The sequence below is a fragment of the Elephantulus edwardii genome, unplaced genomic scaffold (assembly GCF_000299155.1).
Source record: "Elephantulus edwardii isolate Elephantulus edwardi_28Jun2011 unplaced genomic scaffold, EleEdw1.0 scaffold00269, whole genome shotgun sequence".
NCBI lineage: Eukaryota > Metazoa > Chordata > Mammalia > Macroscelidea > Macroscelididae > Elephantulus > Elephantulus edwardii.
In genome coordinates, this window is record NW_006400019.1 from 1,579,570 (window position 1) to 1,599,913 (window position 20,344).

A 20,344-nucleotide genomic window follows, 5' to 3' on the forward strand; every position below is an offset into this window, starting at 1 on the left:
GCGCCGGCAGGTAAGGCGGGCTGCCCCGGGGTTGCGACCCTGCCTCCGGCAGCGACCCCTGCCCGGCCCTCCGGCTTGGGGAGGCCGCGGGAGCGCGCGCGGGAGCAGAGGCGCGGGCGATGGGCAGGGCCCCACCCATGCGGAGCGCCCTGGGCTGGGGTGAGAGCCGGGCTCCAGGGAGCCGGGTGCCAAGCCGACAGGTGAAGGGGTGCTTGGGCGGCGCCCAGGGTGCTGGCTTGGGGGTCCATGATGCAGGTGCAGGGGAAGTGGCATGTCCATATGGGAGGGTGAGAGAAAGGGCATAAGCTGGGGTGCGCCCCTCGCGCGTGTTCTGGGGTGTGGTCCCGGGCGGGGGAGGTGCTCGGTACTGAGCCTCAGCTTTCCCTGCTCTTAGGGCGGAGAGGGGGGACCGCGAAGCTGGGTGCTGCCTGCCGCTCGGCCCCAAACGGGGTCACAGGGGGTCTTTGTTGTGTTTCCTCTTCTTTCCGACCTCAGCAGGTCGCCTGGCACAGGGTCTCTGCAGGCTCCAGGTCCAGAAAAGGGCGTACTGGGCGAGGCCTGCCATAGACCCACAGGCGCCCCTGTGAATGCGCCTTTGCATTTGGGTGTCCGGTACAGGCGAGGGTGGTAGGGGGGTGTCCATCCGCTGCAGCTTTGCGGCCATTGCCGTCTTCCAGTCTGCTCAGCATGGGAGGGGTCGATGGTTTCTATTTCTCCCCTGCCGGGGCCTCTTGGCTAGTAAGGATTGCCACCTGCTGCCCCAGCAGGGCACCTGAATCCCCAGCCCATCACTGCGCACTGCTTGGAGGCAGGTCCAGGGCACTAATGGATCGGAGCACACGCCCCTGGTCCTGGTGTTGCTCCTGACTCTCGGCAGTCCTGGGCGGCCTCTGCTGACTCACGTGGCTTGATGGATAGGAAGAGGTTTCACGGGTCCTCTTCTCACCCAGCCCGTGATCCCCTCCCCTGGGGTGTGGCTGGGCTTGGGACCTGCCTGCCAGGGTACAGCCTTCATGCAAGCCCCCTTCTTGGCTCCCAACCCTTTCTGTGCTGCATGCATGCTAGTCTCCACCTTTCTGCACAGTGATTTATTAGGTTTCTGTGTTTGCAACCCTAAAAGTCATTTAGCGCGTAGTGTAGTGCATTTGAACTATCTAGAAAAGAACAAAAGAAATTAAGAATCACTTGTGATTCTATCAGCAAAACGCTTGGTTAAGCACACGCCCCAGCCTGCGGTCCACACCCTGGAGGCTCCTGTCCTGAAGAGACACTGGGCAGGTCTTAGCCAAAGGCTTTTTCTTGCTCCCTTTGCTGCCAGGACCTGCTTGGACTTCCACAGAGGGAAGCAATGACCATCTTGACTACCTCTCTCCTTGTCCATGGGGGTGGAAGTGCACAAGTGTCAGGGACCTTCCCTGGCATGTATGTGGCCATGGCTGTCAGCCGTCTGCCACACCACAGTCAACTGACTTGCGCTCATGGTCTGGCCTGCCCCAAACAGTGGTCTCTGTCCACCGGAGGCACATCCTTCCCTTCTGAGGTCCCCATTTTGAGGCAAATGGCTATGCATGGAAGGCCCCTCCTGGTGCCATTCTGGCCCAGATGTGGCCAAAGAAGACATGGCCCAGCAGGGGCCAACTCCAGGCAAGTGTGTGCCCCTTCAGGGCCACTGTCCCAGAGCGTGGGGTGTGGAGGAGTGGCAGCCAGCATAGTATTGTGATAAGCAGGGCTGGGACGTGGCTCCACCAGGCCTGCCTCTGTAGGGTGAACCAGGGAGGGTGTTCAGAGACTGTCCCAGGGGCCGTGGCCCCGCCCTGTGGCTCAGACAATGAGGAGGTAGATGACTGTCCCCTCTGGAGCCCCATGTGTGCTTCAGTCCTTGCCCTTTCTCTCCTATGAGTTGAAGGGTTGAGATGAGGTGCCTGGGTGGGTTACCACCCCATCTTTCTCCTCTCCTCCTGCCTGTGCTCGCCCATCCTCCGTGGTGGTGGGCAGTGGTGGGCTGGGGGGTGCGGGTACTTGTCAACTCTTACCCCTGTCTGCCCCTCCCTTCCCTGGGTGCCCTTTTGTCTGTTTCCCCTCTCTCCGTCCCTCACTCACCCTTCCCTCAACCTCTCCCTCTCTAGGTCCAGCTGGCCCCACCCAGCTCCTGAGGTTGGCATCGTAGGGGGCTGGCAGTGTAGCTCCACGCCCCAGGTTGGGCCCAGAGCCGTCATGGGGCCCTGACTGATGTGGAGGGCGCCTGGTAGCTGCAGCCAGATGAAGATTGAGTGGGGACAAGCCCGGCCCACCCCCTCTTCTGCTCTCAACAGGGTCTTTGTGGATGCGCGGGTGGGGAGTCCTGCCAGAGGAGGGGATCCTCAGACTGCTGGGAATTCTCTCGGAGCTTTGCTTTGTCTGGTGTCCTCTAGCCAGGCCTCAGGAGCTTGTCTGGAACCTTCCCTGTCCCCCAGGTTGAGAAGCTGCAGAGGGAGTGCCTGCTCGTGCCAGTATTTGTCAAGGAAGGAGATGCCCGCGCCTGGGCTCTCAGAGCCCATCCTTCAGGCAGCTGCTCCAGGGGTGGAGGTTGAAATCCAGGGAGCTTCCTCCTTCTAGAGTACTTGGCCAGGGTGGGGCAGCCCCACTGTGGAGGCTTCAGGAGAGGCTCAGGGCAAGTTGGGGTGGGGTAGTCCTTTCCCGTCTGCATGTGTGGACCCCATCTCCTATCTGTGGGTGTGCTTTCACTTGCCCGAATGGGTTCCCTCTGATGCCCCAGCAGGGCCTGTGCTGGGAAGGGGTGGGGCAGAGGCGGAACAGTGGCAGGCCAGCCGCCTGGAGATAGGGGGCTGGGCAGAGCTCTGGCCAACCAGGGCTTGGAGAGCTAGAGTGACCCCCAAGCTCCCCTGCCCCCACTGTCTGCGTTCATTTCTTAGGAATCCCAAGGCCCCCAGGAAGACACAGGCTGCATTGTCCACTTTGGCTTCCTGTGCTCCCCTTTAACCCTTTGAGAATGGGGAGCCTGAGGGTGGCCAGAACTGCCAGGGGGTCTGAGCTGCTTCCAGTCCCTTCTCTGCTTAGACCAGGGGCTCAGGCCCAGCTAGTCTGAGTGGCAAGCCTCAAAGAGGAGCAGGGTGGTGGTGGTGGTGGGTAGTGCCTGGCTCTGAACCGTCCCCCGTTTCTTGAACCATCACAGCCCTGGGGTTCCCTCCTCACCTCCTAGGTCTCTATCTTCCAGCCTCTGCCCCTTGGTCTCCTGACAGTCCACAGAACAGAAGGGAGCCCCCAAAAGTCCTGTAGTATCAGGACCACCCAGCTTAGCACTGTTAACCTGCTGTCCTGTCTCTTGACTCCAGTGATTTCTGGTCCAGTTTGGAATCTAGCTTTCTAGAACCAAGGGAACGTCCTGTGAACTGATCGTCTGGGGGTCTGGGAGGTCAAGCTCTACCCTACTAGCTGCAGGGGAGCCCATGTCCCTGGACCTTAGCCTCCCCCCTCAGCACAGTGGAACACTTCCCTGAGCTCTGCCAGCCAGAGGAGAGGGCCTCGCTGAATGCTGCCTTCTCCTCTGAGGGGGTCTTGAGCCCTGAGCGGAGAGAAAGAGGCCAGTGCAAGCAAGATTCTGGATCAGAAACCCAGTCCCACTGGAGTCTGGATTCAGGGAGCCTTCTGCTCGCTCAGGGACTTTGCCTGAGGGAGAGCATGACTTATTTGGGGTCAATCCCTGCTCGGTCATGAGACGTGACAGTGGCCACATCCTGCTTCCGCATGACCTCCCTCCCGAGATTTTGCATTTGCCTGCCATCTGCTTAGCAAATAAACCTTTCCCCAGGAGGGGGCAGGAGGGCATCTTTGTCCAGATCCTACCTCCTGCCCCCCCCCAGTGAGTGTTCCCAAGAACAGGTGACCTTTGTTGGTGGGCTGCCTTGGCCGACCCCTGGATTGGTGGTAAGGGACACATTCTCTCCACACATCTGTAAAATGGGGTGATAGTAGTAACACTTGCTTGGGTGGGGCATTTTGAGGCTTAAATGAGTTAATGCTTAAAAAATGCTCAGAAGAGTAGCTGGTGCAAGGTAAGTGTGTCTGTGGATGGATTATTTGATCAAATATGGCAGCTGGGCTGGGACCCCATCGGTGGAAGGGTTCTGTGAAGGGTGGAGAGGAAAATGGAGGCTGTGCCAGTGATGGGGGCAACTCTCCCTCCCCCTCTGCTCCCTACAAAGGGTTACTCTCTTTCCTCCACCCTCCCCAGCCTTCTGGTTAAGGGTTGGTGAGCTGCTGCTGCTCAGGGAGCACCCCCACATTAGAGAGCACCGGGGTGCTCTCTTCTACAAGCTGGGCCCTTTAAGACTTCTGGGCGCTGGTAGCTGTGGGGCTCCCACCAGCAGCCCCCTTTATGTATTATTGAAATCTCCAACTAGGCTACAGAAGGGCTTTCCTCTGGCTTCCCCCACCTCTTTGCGGAACTGGGCTGCATCACCATGGAAACCCGCCAACCACAGCCTGGGGAGGGCCTGGAGGAGCCTTAAAGGGACACAGCACATGGGGTAGAGGTGACACGGCTAGGCACACCCTCTCCCCCTAGCACTGCTGAAGAGACCGCCCACATGAAGATATCTCTATGCCCCCTGGGGTGCACACAGCCCTGGCACCCACACTTTGACCCTCTCACGCCTCACTGGAGCTGCCCGTCGCCCGCACTCCCACGTGTGTGACACATACACACCCAGACGCCCCTCAGCTGCGGCCTCACAAGGCACAAGCATAGGCATGCTGCTCCCTTGGAGGCCCTGTGTCAGCGGAGAGCTGTGTGCACATGCAGGACCCGCTTTCCCTTTAGCCTTGACCTGGTAGGGGTGCTGGGGTGTGGGTGTGTTAGGGGAGGAAGGCAGCTCTGCCAACTCCCAGGGCAATCCGGGGTGCACCTGGGTGCCAGGGTGGGGCAAGGGCAGGGCTCCCTTCGAAGCCCCTCCCTGGGGCCTGGCCCTGCCTCTCCCCGACCTCCCCCCCCCTCCCGTCTGCCCCGCCCTTCTCCCCCGGCCTCCACTGGGCCTCCGCTGGAGTGGGAGGGCCTGCACCCTGTCTTTGTCTTGCATTCCTCTGTGCCATGGCGGTGCTCAGTTGGTGCCCAGCCATTCGCAGACATATCCCTTCAAGACTCTAGAGCAGCCTTCTAGGCACATGGCCCCCTGGGTTCCTGCAGCATCCCAATTCCCTGTGACTCCCCGTGGTCTGACAGCCTCCCCTCCCCCTGTGCCACAAGTCGCCATGGGGCTTTGTCTCCTCTCAGCCCCGCTGGTTGGTCGTTTAGCCTGCTGTCCTTTAGCCTGACCTCAGAGCCTGAGAAGCCCCCTTTCTGGCCTAAAGCCCATCTCAGGCTCCTCTTCCCCCCTTGCCACCCCCTCCCCAGGGACAAGGCCAAGGCAGAGGCGCCTGTTGGCCTCATGCGCACACACTTCCCCCTCTGTCCCAGCTCCTTCTGCCATTTCTCGTCAGCACTTCTCCAGCTGGCTTTTCTCTCCTTTTCCTCCTACCTGAGTCTCAGCTTGCTAACAGTCTCCATCTTGGCTGTGGCAGTCTTTGTCTCAAGTCCCTGCCCCACCCTCTCCAGCTCTACTTCTCTCCTGCTGCCTCTTTCTCTCTGTCTGTCACCTTCCGTCTTCCCCAGTCTGCCCCCCTCACAGACGTGGCCTTGGCTCTCTCTGTACACCAGCTTGCTGCTGCCCCACCTCCCTCTCCCTCACCTCCGTGTGGCGATGGGGGCGGGGGGCCTGCTGGGCTGACAACCTTAGCCGCTTGCTTGGTAATTGCCCTGTGATGGTGAGCGCTCAGAGCCCCTCCTAGCTGCCTGCCTTCGTGTGCCTGGGGTGGTGGCTAGCTGGGTGGCAAATACGGAGAGACCAGAAGAGATTGTTGTGAGGCCTTGAGGAGTCTGGATGCAGGCAGAGTGGGTGTGGGTGTACACTCCTCTGGGTCTACAGGCCAAATGCCTTTCTGGGTACCTCTATCTGGAAGAGCTGGTGGTTTCTTTCGAGACTATCAATCATTCCAATAAACAGGGTATGCTGTAGCAGGGTCCTCGGGCTCCTGGCCCCAGTTTCTCTCCTTTCTCCCTCCTGAGCCCGAGTGCACAGTACCTAAGGCTACTGTTTGATCACCTGCTCTCTGATCTGAGTCTCCCACTGCTTTCTAAGAGCCTTGAGGTCAGCCAGTTGGGCCATCCTTATCACACAGCTTGCTCTGGGAGGAGAGGGCTGCACTGACCCTCTGTTGTCCTTGCTCTGGGCTGCTCAAGCCAGTCTCGTGGCCTGGAATTGGGGGATATCTCTGGAGAGGTAGATCTGACACCTCGTAACCTATTGTCCACCATCCAGTCCCCTTCCAGACTGGCCCCTCTTTGGATGTTTCGTCTCCTGGTCATGTGGACACATGAGCAATGTTAAGCCCTAAAAAACCAGAAAAAGATCTAGGAACTGGCGCTGCCAAACCCTTGAGAGATATCAGAAGCACTGGCAAGGTTCCTGACCCCAGGCTTAGTATATCTGCACTGGAGAGGCCATTTTAACCTCTGTTGCGCTTGTGTGCTTGGGGGTGGGGGTGGGCGCTGGGGGATAGCAAGAGGTGCTCTCCCCTCTCCCGCTACTTCTCAAGGGCAGTCTTCCTTTTCCTATAAAATGCAGGCCTCTTGGGCCCCTTTCCTGCCTTCTAAGCTCCCCTTTGTCTAAGCTCCACTGCTGGTATTTTAGACCAGAACAATAGTCAGGGACCAGTCGACTTTGAAACCCATCGGGACTGATTAGAGTCTTTTTCTACATTTGTCTGCACAAATACTCACCTCCCACAAATCCACACACAGATCCACACACAAGAATGTGTGTACACACTCAGGCTAAATTCACCCTCTGCAGACACACAAGAAGATGAGTGTGTATGTGTGTGTGTGTGTGTGTGTGAGCGCTCTAGAAGACATGCAGGTGCAGACAGAGCACATGCCTGTGCACACACACTCACATCCAGCCACGTATTGACACACACACTTGCGACTGCACACATGTGAACCCAACCCCCAGAGGAGAGACATGAACATGGCCACGCGTGCACATACAGTCATGGACACCTGCTCCCGGGCACATCTATACACACATGGGGTCATGTGCATAAAGCAGCCTGTGGTATGCCCAAGGGAATTGATTGGGGCAACAAGTTGGTGCTAGGGAGGCAGCTGGCAGGAAGGCACAGACAGAAAGCAGGAAGGGAGGAGAAGCAGGCGCAGTGGGCGTGGGTGGGGGAGTGGGCCAGCTGAGGGCGGGGCCAGGAGGCTGGACTTGCCCGGATGTTTCTCACTAGAGTTCATTTGGCCCTTCTCTCCTCCCGCCTTCTTCCCTTCCCTCCTCTCCTCTCCCAGTGCCCCCACCACGACTCCCTCCTCGAGCCCCCCACCAGCTTCCTGATCCCTGGGCGGGAATCGGAGCTGAGCCCGGTCGGCCGTGTCCTGCCGAGCCGCCGGAGCTGCCAGGAAGATGGCTGTGGTGCTGCGCTACGTGTGGCCTCTGTTCCTGTGCAGCCCCTGCGTACTCATCCAGATCCCCGAGGAGTGTGAGTAAGCTCCCCTCGCCGCAGCGCTAGACCCATCTTGATCTTTTGCCATCCCACCATGCCCCCGTTCTGGGCCCTTGGGCATCGAGTGGATAGGCGTTACCAAGGATGTTAGGTGCCTCCGGAAAGAGGGGTAGAAAAAGAGGCGCTGGGCCGGTTCAGCACCGTGGACAGGGCGCAGAGCCTGGTTCCAGCACCATGGACAGCCGCCCCAACACAGTCTTGGGACCACAGTCTCTGCCTGCTCTACTTTCCCCCCCTTGCTGCTTGGCCTCACCCACCTCCATCACCCTGGTTTCTCTGCTTCCCAGGTCCACAGCACCAGGAGGGGTGGGGCTTGTGGGAAGGCCTTGACTCAAGTGTTGCTTCCTCTTCTGACCCTGAAATCCTTAACTGATTATTTCCCATCTTGGCCTCTTGAGAGGAAAGCCCCTTGAAAACCCTAGGCCCAGTGTGCTGGATTCTTGAATGTCATGTGTAGCTGTGAGGTGGGGAGTGGGATGCTGGAGTACGTGTCTGTGGTTGGAAGGTTACGGTCCCGTTGGACGAGCCTGTGAGTTTCATAGGTCGGGAAGTAGGCTTCCCTCCTGTGTGTGGCTGACGTATCCGAATGTGATGGTGGTTGGCTAAGTGTGGGTATTTGTGGTTGTGATTTCCTTTGAGGGTAAATTTGGGAATCAGTGCAGTTGTTCTGTTCAGACAGGTCTGTGAAGATCTGCTCACACTGGGCGGGTTGTTGGCGGCTTGATACATGAGTATGTTTGCAGTGCTCTCTCCTGAGGGTGGGGAGGAAATGGGGGAAACTTGATGCTCTAAGTGGCTGGAGAGATTGGGAGGGGGCATTTCACAGGGGAGCATGTCAGACGGCATTGGTGTCTCGCATCCTGCTCCTTCCCTCCCTCCTTGCCACCTGTAGCCCTAGATCTAAGCATTAAGGAGTGCCTCTGGGAGAAGGGGAGACAGTTTACCAGGAAAGGGCCCAGGGCTGCAGCGGGGTGACCTTAGAGGATATGAAGAGTGGCTGCCAGGACACAGGTCGGACATGCACATAAAGGCCCATGCAGTTACACTTACTGATACACCGTAAGGCAGAGGAGGAGGTGCAGGGACAAACTGAACCCAACCAAATAAGGGCTTCAACACGGTCGTCCACACGGACGGAGGGCGCAGCCAGTACAACCGTGTGTACCAGCATGTGCATGCAGTGACTGGACAGACCAGAGTGTGCACACGGAATGCCCGTGCCTTCCCGCGCCTTCCGCCTTCTTGATCGGCTGCCTCAGGTGTGGCAACTGGCCAGAAGCTCCAGAAACTTACCCTGGTGACAGCCAGCTTTTCTACCACACGGGCTGGGCTGTGTGCAGGGAGGGGCCAGGAATGAATTAGAAGAGACAGCAGCAGGGCCACAGACCATGGTGTTTGATGTCAGTGCTGTGAGAGGGCACGTCCCTGCTGGGGCCCCTCTAGGCGCCCCCTTCCATTTTAGCCTTTCTTGCTGTCTCCGTTGAGCATGTCCCTCATCCTGCTGTCCCTGTCACTGTCCTTTACCCTTACTCTGTCTGCACCAACTCCTGCCCCTCCCTAGCTAGGTCCCCCAGCTGTGTCCTCTGAGGGGGCCCTCTCACCTGGGCCCTGGAAGTCACCTCTCTTCTCTCAGCCACCAGCGTTGGGCAACACATTCTAACCACTGCCGTAGGCACTGGGGAATGGGGAGAGGCCCACGGACAGCTGCCCGTCCTTTGGGCTGGAGAGACTTTGCTGCTGCTGTTCAGGGCCTTTGGAAGGGCGAGGGGCAGGGCAGCTGACCTCTGAAGGATGCATCCTGATAGTTGAAAACTGAGCTGTGCTAATTGCATTAGGAGGGAAGTGGGCTGGACCAGGCATGGCACCCTGGGCAGGGCAGGCGGCATGCAGGGCTGTCCTAGAGCACTCCTAGTGATAGTCCAGCCTTTCTCCCTCTGCCTGCCTGCTGTTGTCTCCACTCTGGGCTGTGCCTCTGGGCCTGACCTGTCACCCCTCCAGCCCAGTATGTACCCCACGCACAGCCTGCTGGGGCCATTTCAGCACTCTCTCCTTCTCTTCCTGCTGCCTGGATGTCCCAGATGAGGGCCGCCATGGTAAGTTACAGTGGTGTGGGAGCGTCTCCTCCATTCCTTGCTCTACAAGCCCAGTGTCTGGGTGCTAGCCTGGGTCTTTTTCCTTCCTCTCTCCCCCTGCTACTGCAGTTCTGGGGCTGTTGAGGGCCCAACCCCTGTCACCCACACTGTAGCATGGGTGAGGCCATGATATCTGCCCCAACTCTCCTCACTGGCATTCTTTCACCCTTCTCTAGTGATGGAACCACCCAACATTACAGAGCAGTCACCCAGGCGCCTGGTTGTCTTCCCCACTGATGACATCAGCCTCAAATGCGAGGCCACTGGCAAACCCAAAGTGCAGTGAGTGACGGCCCACTCTCACACCCACCTCTGCCGTGGGCCCTGGCTGCTTTTGCTCTAGCCTTGGGCCCAGCATAGCCCCTGGCCTGGCTTCCAGGGCCTCTGGCCTCCCAACCCTTCTCTGCCCACAGATTCCGCTGGACACGAGATGGTGTGCGCTTCAAACCTGAGGAGGAGCGGGGTGTGACTGTGAACCAGGTGGCCCACTCGGGCTCCTTCACCCTCACAGGCAATAGCAGCAACTTCGCCCAGAGATTCCAGGGCACCTACCGCTGCTTTGCCAGCAACAAGCTGGGCACTGCCATGTCCCATGAGATCCAGCTGGTGGCTGAGGGTGTGTACCTCTATGGGGCCCAGGGGGTGGGGGTCCCAGTTCCTCCTGTAGGCCTTCATAGGAGCCTGAGCTGGAAACCTGCTACCTTGCCAGTGACTGACTTCAACCCAGACCCCTTCCTCACTGCTTTCTCACCACTCACCCGCCCTCCCGCCCCCCACCACTGCTCCCTCTGTCTGACTGACTGCTCTCCGGCCTTGTCTCCTCCTTCTATCCTCCTCTGTGGGGGACCCTGGCCAGGACTGCACCCTCATGGTCCAGCCTACTGCCCGCCTAGCCCTGCATTCTTGTCTCCCTTCCACCTCCTCACTCTCCTTCTATCTTCTCTCTGGAACCAACCCCCAACTCCCCGACTTCCTCCACCTCCACCTCCACCTCCACCTCCACCTCCACCGTGGCTCCCCCTCCTACTTTCCATCTCTGTATTGATCCACGTCACCCTTTCCTGGGGGCTTTCCTTGCTGGGCCTCCTGCTGCCTCGAGCTCCCCCCACCTTGCCCCGTTACCTTGGGAACTGTTGCCATGGTTTCTGTGTCAGTATGATGGAAGGGTCTATGACTCCTGCATCTGTCCAGGCTCCCCTCCCCCACTGCTGTACCTCAGCCCCCTCCACTCACTCCTGCTCTGCCCTCAGCCTGAAAGAGGGACCCATCATCCACCTGCCTGGGGAGAAGGGCTGCTGAGTGCTGCTCTTCAGCCTCCAAAGTGCTTCTCGGCCTGGAGTCCCCAAAGAAACCAGAGTCTCTGCACCTCTCTTGTGGAACTCCTCACAGCAGTCTTACACACCACCCCCAACAGCCCACAGTGCCAGCCTCTCTGTTCATTCTAGGGGCCCCCAAGTGGCCAAAGGAGACAGTGAAGCCGGTGGAGGTGGAAGAAGGGGAGCCAGTGGTGCTTCCTTGCCACCCACCGCCCAGCGCTGAGCCCCCCCGCATCTACTGGATGAACAGCAGTAGGTGCCGCCCCTGGGTGCTGGGCGGGGTGAGGGTCCCTGCAAGGGTCCTGACTTGCCTGCTCTCTGTACCCCCACAGAGATCCTTCACATCAAGCAGGACGAGCGGGTGACAATGGGCCAGAATGGGAACCTCTACTTTGCCAATGTGGTCACCACAGACAACCACTCGGACTACATCTGCCATGCTCACTTCCTCGGGGCCCGCACCATCATTCAGAAGGAGCCCATTGACCTCCGGGTCAAGGCCAGTGAGTCCTGAAGCTCCACCTGCACTCCTGGCCCCCTGAGGGAGAAGTTGTGGTCTCCCTGGGGCAGGCCCTGGCAGGCAGTGAGAGCAGAGTGGGGGGGGGGGGCTTCTCTTTTTGTGGGGAGGGAACCCAGGTCCCAGGGGCTGGCGAGGGCTGAGCTTGTGCTTCAGGGTGGGGAGCAGGTCAAGCCGCTCCTTTCTCCTCCCAGCCAACAGCATGATTGACAGGAAGCCACGCCTGCTCTTCCCCACCAACTCCAGCAGCCAACTGGTGGCCTTGCAGGGACAGCCCCTGGTCTTGGAGTGCATCGCTGAGGGCTTGTGAGTCCAGGATCCTGGGAGGGTGGCGGTGGCCTCTGCCACAGGGCTGGGTGAGCAGCCTGTGCTCGCTCGCTTCTCTTCTCCTTTCTGGGCAGCCCGACACCCACCATCAAATGGCTGCGCCTCAGTGGTCCCATGCCATCCGACCGTGTGACCTACCAAAATCACAACAAGACACTACACCTGGTGAATGTGGGTGAGGAGGACGATGGCGAGTACCACTGCCTGGCCGAGAATGCGCTGGGCACTGCTCGGCACACGTACTACGTCACTGTGGAGGGTATGGGCTCCCTGCCGTCTCCTGGGCTGCCGCCTCTTGGCCACCTCTCAGCCACCTCTCGGCCAGAGCTCCCACCTCTGGTAAGGGCTGCACGCAGGCTGTGGGCTCAGGCCACACTCCTCCTCTTTCAGCTGCCCCGTACTGGCTGCACCAGCCCCAGAGCCATTTGTATGGGCCAGGAGAGACGGTACGTCTACACTGCCAGGTCCAGGGTCGACCGCAGCCGGAAGTGAGCTGGAGGATCAACGGCATCCATGTGGAGGGTGAGAAGGGTGTGGGCAGGGGCACTTGGGCCACAGCTGCGGGCTGGAGGAAGAGAGGAGGGAGAAGAGGATGGGAGGACAGGGAGGGGCCTGGGGTTGCTCAGGGCTCAGCCACATCTGTGCTCCAACCCCACTGTGCCCACAGAACTGAAAGGCGAGCAGAAGTCCTGGACTCAGCTGGGAGACTCCTTAGTCCTGAACAACGTGCAGCCCAGTGACACAATGGTGACCCAGTGTGAGGCCCGCAACCGGCACGGGCACCTGCTGGCCAACGCCTACATCTATGTTGTTCGTGAGTGCCACCGGCGCCACTCCCCCTGCCCTCCCCACATCTGGGCTCTTGGTACCATTTTCCAGATGAGGAAACTCTGAAAGGAGCTTCCGGCCTGGGTGCCGAGTACACATGCTGTCCGAGGAAGGTTTTCTGGAAGGGGCAACCAGTCGAGGGTTGACTCCAAGGGTCTGAGAGGCCCAGCATGATGCCTTGGGGCCTCAGGGCCGGAGAAGAACTCCCCGCCCCCCTCTGGAGAGTGGCCTTCAGTCCTAGGGCCAGGGACCCTGGTCACGCGGCTAAGCTGTGCCCATCCCTGACTTCCTCTGCAGAGCTACCCACCCAGATCCTGACTCCAGACAACCAGACATACCTGGCTGTCGAGGGCAGCACAGCTTACCTTCTGTGCAAGGCGTTTGGAGCCCCTGTGCCCAGCATCCAGTGGTGAGGGCCTGGCACCTGAGAGGGCAGGGAGGCCTTTGGGTGCCACAGTGGGGGTTCTGAGCCGTCCCACCACTTCTGATAGGCTGGATGAGGAAGGGGCGACCGTTCTGCAAGATGAACGCTTCTTCCCCTACGCCAATGGAACTCTGGGTATCCGGGACCTCCAGGCCAATGACACCGCACGCTACTTCTGCCAGGCCACCAATGACCAAAACAATGTGACCATTGTGGCTAACCTGCAGGTCAAAGGTCAGATATGTCCTGTGGCAGGGCGCCAGGGCCTTTGGGGGACATGAGAGTGACTCTCCCCTTTGTTACCCTCAGATGCTACTCAGATCACACAGGGGCCCCGAAGTACAATTGAGAAGAAGGGCTCCAGGGTAACGTTCACATGCCAAGCCTCCTTTGATCGCTCCTTGCAACACAGTATCACCTGGCGCAGGGATGGCCATGACCTCCAGGAGCTTGGAGACGACGACAAGTGAGGACCTCGTGGTTGGGGGGAGGGGCGGGAAGTGGAGAGAGGCAAGGTCTCTGGCGGACGGAAGCGAACCTGCCTCCCTGCCTACCAGGTACTTCATTGAGGATGGCCACCTGGTCATCTACAGCCTGGACTACAGTGACCAGGGCAACTACAGCTGTGTGGCCAGCACCAAGCTGGACAGAGTGGAGAGCCAGGCCCAGCTTCTGGTGGTGGGTGAGTCCCGGGGTCTAACAGGACACAGGCCTGCAGGCTCAGGTTGGGGAGGCAGGTCTCCAGGCCCTGGAGACTCCCCACAGGGCAGAGACTCACCATTGGTGGTCTTCAGGGAGCCCTGGGCCTGTGTCCCAGCTGGAGCTGGCCGACCACCACCTGTTGAAACAGAGCCAGGTGCACCTGTCCTGGAGCCCCGCCGAGGACCACAATGCCCCCATTGAGAGTAAGCCCCTCCGCCTTCACTCTTCCTGGGAAGACCCCCTTGCGTGCCCCTCTCCCTGTTCACCCCACAGACTCTGCTGTCATGGCTTTGTTTCTTGGCAGAGTATGACATTGAATTTGAAGACAAGGAAATGGAGCCAGAGAAATGGTTCAGTCTGGGCAAGGTGCCAGGCAACCAGACCTCTGCTACCCTCAAGCTGTCACCCTATGTCCACTACACCTTTAGGGTCACTGCCATCAATAAGTATGGCCCCGGGGAGCCCAGCCCAGCCTCTGAGACCGTGGTCACACCTCAGGCAGGTGAGTACCCAGCAGGGCAGATGGCAGGCTCAGACCTCCAGAGGGACGGGGAGGGTGGGAGCTGGGCCCCTTGGCCTCGGGTCTCAGCGAATGGTGCCCTGGGTGTACCATGTCAACAAATTGCATTGCAGCTCCGGAGAAGAACCCAGCGGATGTGAGGGGGGAAGGGAACGAGACCAACAACATGGTCATTACGTGGAAGGTGAGGGCCCCGGGCATTGAGCGGGGTGCTGTGTACTTGGGGTCTCCGTGCTTCCACCACCTCCATGTCTGCTCTTCCCACAGCCACTCAAGTGGATAGACTGGAACGCCCCACAGGTTCAGTACCGAGTACAGTGGCGCCCTCAGGGGGCCCGGGGGGCAGCCTGGCAGGAGCAGATTGTGAGCGAGCCGTTTCTAGTGGTGACCAACACATCCACCTTCGTGCCCTATGAGATTAAAGTCCAGGCTGTCAACAGCCAGGGCAAGGGCCCCGAACCGCACGTCGCCGTTGGCTACTCCGGGGAGGACTGTGAGTATAGGCCCTGCCAACCCTGGCTGCCGGCCGGCCGTGGCAGCCGAAAGCCTTGTGCAGCCACGCCCTCTCATTGGGACAGGCTGTCCTCTCCCAGCCCTGTGCCTCCCAGCACTTTTCCTTCCACATCTGCTTCATCCATTTCCTCCGCTTCCCGGCCGGCCTGGGCTCATGGCTTGGCTTAGTGATGAGGCGTTAGTTTCCTTGAATCTGGAACTTTCCAGACGCCACTCTTACATGAGTTGTGATTTTGTTGCTTTTCCTCCTGGCAGTAGACCTAGACTTTCTACTACTAGACAGTAGTCAGTAGACCTTCTCAAGCGTGGGAAGCCCTGAGCTGGCCTGGGGTCGGGGCTCAAGGCTCAGGGTTCCCCCCCCCCCCAAGTCTTGCTCTTCCCAGTTCCCCAGGCCAGTCCCCAGTTAGATGACGTCAAGGTCCTCAACTTCAGTGCTGTGCTGGTCAAGTGGCAGCCAGTGGACCCAGCCCAGGTCAAGGGCCACCTCCGGGGATACAATGTAAGGGCCCAGGCCACATTGACTAAGAAAGGGGAGACTGGGTGTGGACTGACAGGGACTGGGATAGGGTCTGAGTTGGGGGAGTGTGGGAGCGAGTATTCTTCAGGACCATGGCCCCTGCCTGCCTCTCCTCTACAAGTCTTCTCTTGCTTGGCCCAGGTGACGTACTGGTGGGAGGGCAGCCAGAGAAGGCACAGCAAGAGACATGTGCACAGAAGCCACATAGTGGTACCTGCCAACATCACCAGTGTCATTCTCAGCGACCTGCGACCCTATAGCTCCTACCGCCTGGAGGTGCAGGCCTTCAATGGGCGGGGAGCGGGGCCTGCCAGTGAGACCACCTTTGTCACCCCAGAGGGAGGTGAGGCCCGTGTCCCTGCCCTCCCCCTGCCCCGGAGCCACTGTGAGGCCCTGCCCACTCCCCTCTTTCCGCAGTGCCCGGCCACCCTGAGGCGCTGCACCTGGAATGCCAGTCGGACACCAGCCTGCTTCTGCGCTGGCAGCCTCCGCTAAGCCACAATGGTGTGCTCACTGGCTATGTGCTCTCCTACCGCCCAGGTAAGGGGGCGCTCTGGCTGAGGGTGCGGCGGGGCAGGTTGGGCGCACAGCCACGTGATGCCTGCCTGTCCCTACAGTGGACAAGGGTGGTGAGGAACAGCTGTCGTTCGAACTCTCGAACCCGGACCTCCGGATGCACAACCTGACGAACCTCAGCCCTGACCTTCGGTACCGCTTCGAGCTCCAGGCCACCACGAAGAAGGGCCCGGGCGAAGCCATTGTTCGGGAAGGGGGCACCATGGCCTTGTCAGGTGAGCTGAGGGACCTGGGTGGAGGTGGACGTGAGGTGACCGCAAAGCTCACCCCTTCTTTCCGCCCTCAGGGGTCCCAGATTTTGGCAATATCTCGGCCATGGCAGGCGAGAACTACAGCATCGTCTCCTGGGTCCCTAAGGAGGGCCAGTGCAACTTCGGGTTCCACATCCGGTTCAAGGCCCGGGGTGGTGAGGCCATTGGGGCAGTGGGGTGGGGCGGGGACCTGCCTGAGGCCCCTGCTCACCTTGGCCATCCTCTCCCCACCCCCGACAGAGGAGAAGGTGGGGGCCTTCCTCCCGTCACAGTACGTCAGCTACAACCAGAGTTCCTACACACAGTGGGACCTGCAGCCGGACACGGACTACGAGATCCACCTGCTCAAGGAGAGAGTGGTCCTGCGCCAGATGGAGGTGAAGACCAACGGCACCGGTGAGGCCCGAGGGGAGCGCCCTGTCCCTGTGTGCACCCCACAGACCTTGAGCCGTGGAGCTCCTGCCTGCCAGGCTGTGGGGTCAGGGGACTGTCTGCTTGGCCCCCAGGACGGGTGAGGCTGCCTCCGCCCAGCTTTGCCACCGAGGGCTGGTTCATCGGCTTTGTCAGTGCCCTCGTCCTTCTGCTCCTTGTCCTGCTCATCCTCTGCTTCATTAAGCGCAGCAAGGGTGGCAAGTACTCAGGTGACCCCCAAGCCCCGGGTCCAGGCGGCCCCATCAGGGCCCGGGGGTGCTGGGCGCAAGGTGAGGGCAGCAGAGTGTGGGAAGCAGCGGGCCACCTTGCCCGCAGTCCTTTCTATGAGCCTGACAGGGTTGTGAGTGCTGGGTAGCATTGTGAAGGCAGAAGTGGGGTGCTTGGAGCAGAGAGGATATCCCTGCCCCTGCCCCCATCCCTGGGGACCAGGGCATGGAGGTCAGGGGCAAGCTGGGACCGAGGAGGAAGCAGGCCCCTCTCCCTTGTATGTACAGTGAAGGACAAGGAGGACACCCAGGCCGACTCCGAGGCGCGGCCGATGAAAGACGAGACCTTTGGCGAGTACAGGTGAGCTGCTGCCCAAACGGGCTCTGGCCTGTCCCCAGGCAGGGTCCCAAGCAGGGCCTTAGGCAGGGCTGCTGCACCTGGCCTCTCCAGTCTGACCCTGTTTCTCTCTCTCTTCTGTGCTGCGGGCAACTTCAGGTCCCTGGAGAGGTAAGGAGGGGTCCGGGGACCCCAGGGGGCTGAATGGGCCCTGTGGTGGCCAGGACTGTGTGCCCCGGGCCTCGCGCAGTCACAGCAGCTCCTCGTTTCTGGGGGAAGCTGAGCCTCGGTGTGACCCACACCGATACCCAGGCATCAGGGAGTTGGAACTTAAGGGGAAGCACAGGCACATCCTGTCCTGGTTCTCACAGCCCCAGGACCCAGCAGGCACAGGGTCATCAAACCGGAGTGGCTGTAGAGCCACCAAGGTGGCCAGGGTCCCAGCCGCGCCTCCCAGCTTATGCTGCAGCCGACACAGCCCTCTTAACCCTTTGTCCCTGCAGTGACAACGAGGAGAAGGCCTTTGGCAGCAGCCAGCCATCCCTCAATGGGGACATCAAGCCTCTGGGCAGTGATGACAGCCTGGCCGATTATGGGGGCAGTGTGGATGTCCAGTTCAATGAGGATGGCTCCTTCATTGGCCAGTACAGCGGCAAGAAGGAGAAGGAGACAGCAGGGGGCAATGACAGCTCTGGAGCCACCTCCCCCATCAATCCTGCAGTGACCCTGGAGTAGCAGAGTGGAGGGTGGCACTGGAGGCAGGGCTCTGCCCAGGCCCAGGTCTGGGAGCATTCTAGGCCAAAGTGTTCCTGACCTTGGAATTCAGGGCCTCCAACTCCTTTCATCATGCCCTGGGCTCTGTTCTCTGGCCCTGGGTTGGTGGGGCTGGAATTTGGAGGCCGGGGAGAGGTGCTTACTGCCTCGAACTTCCTTCTCAAACCCACTACCCAGTTTATTGCCAAAACCCAGCTGCACCCCTCCCTTAGGCCCCCAGCGCTCTACCCAAGCTCCACTCAGCTGTCCGGGCAGGTAGGGGCCCTGGTTTGGGGGACATGACCCAACACAGTATGGGGGGCCTTCCCTGGACCAGGGATGGTGCTCCTGCTTGTGTGGCCCCCAGCCCCTAGCCACTCGCTGGCCAGCCTGACTGGAGCTGGGACAGAAGCCGGTGTCCCCACCATGGCTCCAGCCAGGCTGGCAGTGGGCAAGTTGGCCATGGGTGGCAGGGAGGCCATCTGGAGAGCTCAGAGGCCCCACCTTGAACACTGCACCTCCATCCTGCTGCGCCCCCACGGCTGGCTTTCAGGTGCACCTCACACATGCTGCCTTTGGTACCTTCCACTCGACATCCCTGTGGCCTGCGTCACTGCTGGGTGAGGGCGGGCCACCACCTTCTCTACCACACCCCGGGCCCTCTCCCCGCCACCACCACCACGTGCTCCCTAGGCGCCCCCATCATTTCCCCATCCCACCCTGTCATTCCAAGGGTCTCCTTCTGCGGCCTCCCTGGACCCCACCTTGGGAATGTAAATACATCGTGACTTTGAAAGCTTGTCCCTCTGCCCTTTCCCCATAGACCACTAGTGTGTAGGCAGATGTCTGTCTCTAGGCCGTCTCTAGGTTTTATAGTAATTAGCTTTGATGATCCCATCCCAGGAAAAATAGAACAGGCAAGAAAAAAAAAGAAAAAAAGGCACGCCAGCTTCCCCCACCTTCTCGGTCACAGCCCTGTATGCCTTTGCTTGGTCTGTCAATAAGCCCTCTACAAAAAACAGAAGTATATATATATATGTACAGAATATCAGAATTATAACAAGCAAATAAAAACCTGGAAATGAAGAGGCGCACAGCCCTTTGCTGAGTGCGTGCGTTCATCCCTTCGCGGGGGGTGGGGGAGAGGTGACCTACCTTGCTTTTTGCTCTGCGGGTCTATTTGGCCCCCCCCCACCCTTTTAGGACCCAGCTCTGCTCTCATCTCTGCAGGGGAAGGGTGAGGAAATTCAGGCTGGTGGTCTCCAGCCTCCTCTCTGTCTCACTCTCAACCCTTGAAAGTTTTGGCCTGGCCCACTGGTGCTGTGGGCCCGTTTGAAGGGCCCTCGGGGACAGTATTGTCCATGCTGATTTCCACCCACCAAGGAGATCTTGGTCCAGCCCTGGTCCTCCTTTCCCCTTCTGCTGTGAATGAATAGAAAGCAGGGGTGGACTTCTCTCCATGAGTTCACACCTCTGGGCTGGATGGCCCATGCTTTTGCCCACCCCTGTCCTGTGGCTAAGGTTCTGGGTTCAGCCACAGTCAGGACCACCGATGGACACTGTCCCATCCCTTGGGACTTAGTTGGGGACTTTTTCTGGCCATGTCTCACCTATGCTCTCTTTTTCGTCACTTGCACTGTCCCTCCCTCCAGCCCTTCTTCCCTGTTGACACTCAGGGCAGCTTCCTTGTCCCTCTGTGGCAGCCTCTGCTGTATGTTTGTGTTCCTTACTATCTACCTTGGTGTTTTGTCTTCATAGTAGAGCTTTAGTTTGGCGACACAGCAGCTTGGGTTAGGCTGGGCTAGTGTGAATCCCTTGCACCTTCCAGGCCAGGCCCTTGATGACACAGAACTTCTTCCCTTGCCTCTCCCAACTCCTCTGTACCAGATCCTTGCCAGCCAAAATGCAAGTGTGTTGGGGACCAGGAAGAGCCATCTTGGCCACCAAATGGAAGCTAAGGGTTAAGAAAGGCAGTGCCAGACAGGCAGAAACACGCCCAATGATTGAAAGCTACCCCGTCTGCCTGGCTGCTCCTCTAAGTTTAAGGACATCTCTTCGTCTTCGTGGAGGTTTAGCTTCAAATTACAAGCACAGAAGTCACGTGTCTAGTGGGCTGATTTCCCACATGTGTATACCCCCCTACTAAAGCTTGACCTACAGAATCCTGGCAACCCCAAAACACCTCCTCCATGCCCCTACCTCAGCTCCCCTGCCCGCCAGGAATCCAAGGTCCAGAGACGCCAGCACCGGTTGGACACCATCCCTCCCTCTCCCTGCAAGCCCACCCACCTCTGGGTTTTCACATGTGGAGTGTTGCAAGCCCACTGCTTTGTTCCTCCCCTTGGGAGTTCTCCTAGCCTTCGTTTACCTAGTTAATGACATTACACAGTCAAC

General features: G+C 59.5%; 1 protein-coding gene across 3 annotated transcripts; it reads left to right on the forward strand.

Moving 5' to 3' along the window:
• The first annotated feature begins 7,489 nt into the window (after window positions 1-7,489).
• On the forward strand, window positions 7,490-17,969 carry L1CAM (L1 cell adhesion molecule). 3 transcript variants are annotated; one of them, XM_006899932.1, is made up of 28 exons: window positions 7,490-7,575; window positions 9,678-9,692; window positions 9,908-10,013; window positions 10,145-10,347; window positions 11,177-11,299; window positions 11,380-11,550; window positions 11,759-11,870; window positions 11,966-12,150; window positions 12,282-12,413; window positions 12,559-12,705; window positions 13,017-13,128; window positions 13,211-13,377; window positions 13,453-13,609; window positions 13,701-13,825; window positions 13,938-14,048; window positions 14,150-14,347; window positions 14,479-14,549; window positions 14,633-14,858; window positions 15,262-15,377; window positions 15,537-15,738; window positions 15,813-15,935; window positions 16,013-16,186; window positions 16,258-16,377; window positions 16,463-16,618; window positions 16,729-16,863; window positions 17,149-17,221; window positions 17,357-17,368; window positions 17,701-17,969. In XM_006899932.1, exons 1-28 carry the CDS (start codon window positions 7,500-7,502, stop codon window positions 17,930-17,932), a joined length of 3,780 nt encoding a protein of 1,259 aa, XP_006899994.1. In that variant the 5' UTR covers window positions 7,490-7,499; the 3' UTR covers window positions 17,933-17,969. The 3 variants fall into 3 exon arrangements, with proteins under 3 accessions (XP_006899994.1, XP_006899995.1, XP_006899996.1); XM_006899933.1 differs by lacking the exon at window positions 17,357-17,368 and having other exon boundaries at window positions 7,495-7,575; XM_006899934.1 differs by lacking the exons at window positions 9,678-9,692; window positions 17,357-17,368 and having other exon boundaries at window positions 7,500-7,575.
• Window positions 17,970-20,344: the final 2,375 nt, after the last annotated feature.

What these genes read in the sequence shown, in the direction of transcription:
- L1CAM (XM_006899932.1), top strand. Translation starts at nt 7,500, where the DNA reads ATGGCTGTGGTGCTGCGCTACGTGTGGCCTCTGTTCCTGTGCAGCCCC. An exon ending in CCACAATGCCCCCATTGAGA is followed by an intron (nt 14,049 to 14,149) that starts GTAAGCCCCTCC and finishes GTTTCTTGGCAG; the next exon opens with AGTATGACATTGAATTTGAA. An exon ending in CAAGGGTGGCAAGTACTCAG is followed by an intron (nt 16,864 to 17,148) that starts GTGACCCCCAAG and finishes TTGTATGTACAG; the next exon opens with TGAAGGACAAGGAGGACACC.